The sequence below is a fragment of the Tiliqua scincoides genome, chromosome 15 (genome assembly GCF_035046505.1).
Source record: "Tiliqua scincoides isolate rTilSci1 chromosome 15, rTilSci1.hap2, whole genome shotgun sequence".
In the NCBI taxonomy this organism is placed as follows: domain Eukaryota; kingdom Metazoa; phylum Chordata; class Lepidosauria; order Squamata; family Scincidae; genus Tiliqua; species Tiliqua scincoides.
The window spans coordinates 6,325,275-6,326,399 of record NC_089835.1 but is presented as its reverse complement, the minus strand read 5'-3'; the positions used below and the strand labels follow the sequence as shown (position 1 = coordinate 6,326,399).

Below are 1,125 nucleotides of genomic sequence, written 5' to 3'. Positions count from 1 at the left end.
TCTTCTCCAACCTTGTCTGCTTGAAGATTTTCAGACATTTGAGCCATGGAAAGGGCCCAGAAATTCACAACACAGTATCACTATGTGTGACCATACGGGGTTAAACTCCCGCCGATCTTAGAAACGTCCCCGGTTTCCAAGCCGAGATAGGAGACCCGAGACCAAGATACAGCCATCAAAGCCACACGCAGGTTCTCAAGGACGGCGCACATGAGCTCAAACCCACTTCAAAGCCCCATCCTGGCCTCGCCCGCGAATGACTCCACAGACCTTCCTGCTGACGGAGCCGGCCCAGAAAAATGGTGGTAAGAGGCTTGATCCATATCTAAGGCCCTTGGCAGACGTTCAAAGAAGTTTGCGTTAATTAAGGCTCTGAATTCATTCTCCGGAGCAGGACCCAAGCATGTGGCTGTACTAATTGCACGCTTCGTTAGACAAAATGCAAAATGAATCTCGAGGCTGGCATCAGACACAGGACTGAATGGTGTTTTTTGTTGTTTTTTTTAATGAAAATAATCTTTTTCCTGGGAAGAAAATGTGTGTTAGTTCTGGAATAGTTCAACCCTGGAACCTTCTGCCTCTCTACTCAAAAGCAGGTACATAAGTACATAAGAACATAAGAACAGCCCCACTGGATCAGGCCATAGGCGCATCTAGTCCAGCTTCCTATATCTCACAGCAGCCCACCAAATGCCCCAGGGAGCACACCAGATAACAGGAGACCTGCAAGGCCTCCTGAGAATTGTAGTTAAGAACATAAGAACAGCCCCACTGGATCAGGCCATAGGCCCATCTAGTCCAGCTTCCTGCATCTCCCAGCGGCCCACCAAATGCCCCAGGGAGCACACCAGATAACAAGAGACCTGCAAGGCTTCCTGGGAATTGTAGTTAAGAACATAAGAACAGCCCCACTGGATCAGGCCATAGGCCCATCTAGTCCAGCTTCCTGTATCTCACAGCAACCCACCAAATGCCCAGGGAGCACACCAGACAACAAGAGACCTCATCCTGTGGCAAGGAGTTCCAGGATGTTCCAGGTACTGTGGGGCTGACCTGGGTATATGTGTAGGATTGCAACCCAGGTGGATCACACCATGACCACCATTTCCCACCTCCATTATGGCC

General features: G+C 49.9%; 1 protein-coding gene across 1 annotated transcript in view; it reads right to left on the bottom strand.

Moving 5' to 3' along the window:
- Positions 1 to 227: 227 nt before the first annotated feature.
- Positions 228 to 1,125, bottom strand: part of LOC136635286 (uncharacterized) — a 9,309-nt gene continuing 8,411 nt past the window's right edge. Inside the window, exon 2 of the mRNA XM_066610439.1 lies at positions 228 to 409. Coding sequence (XP_066466536.1) covers positions 228 to 409 — 182 coding nt within the window. The remainder of the gene's footprint in view (positions 410 to 1,125) is intronic.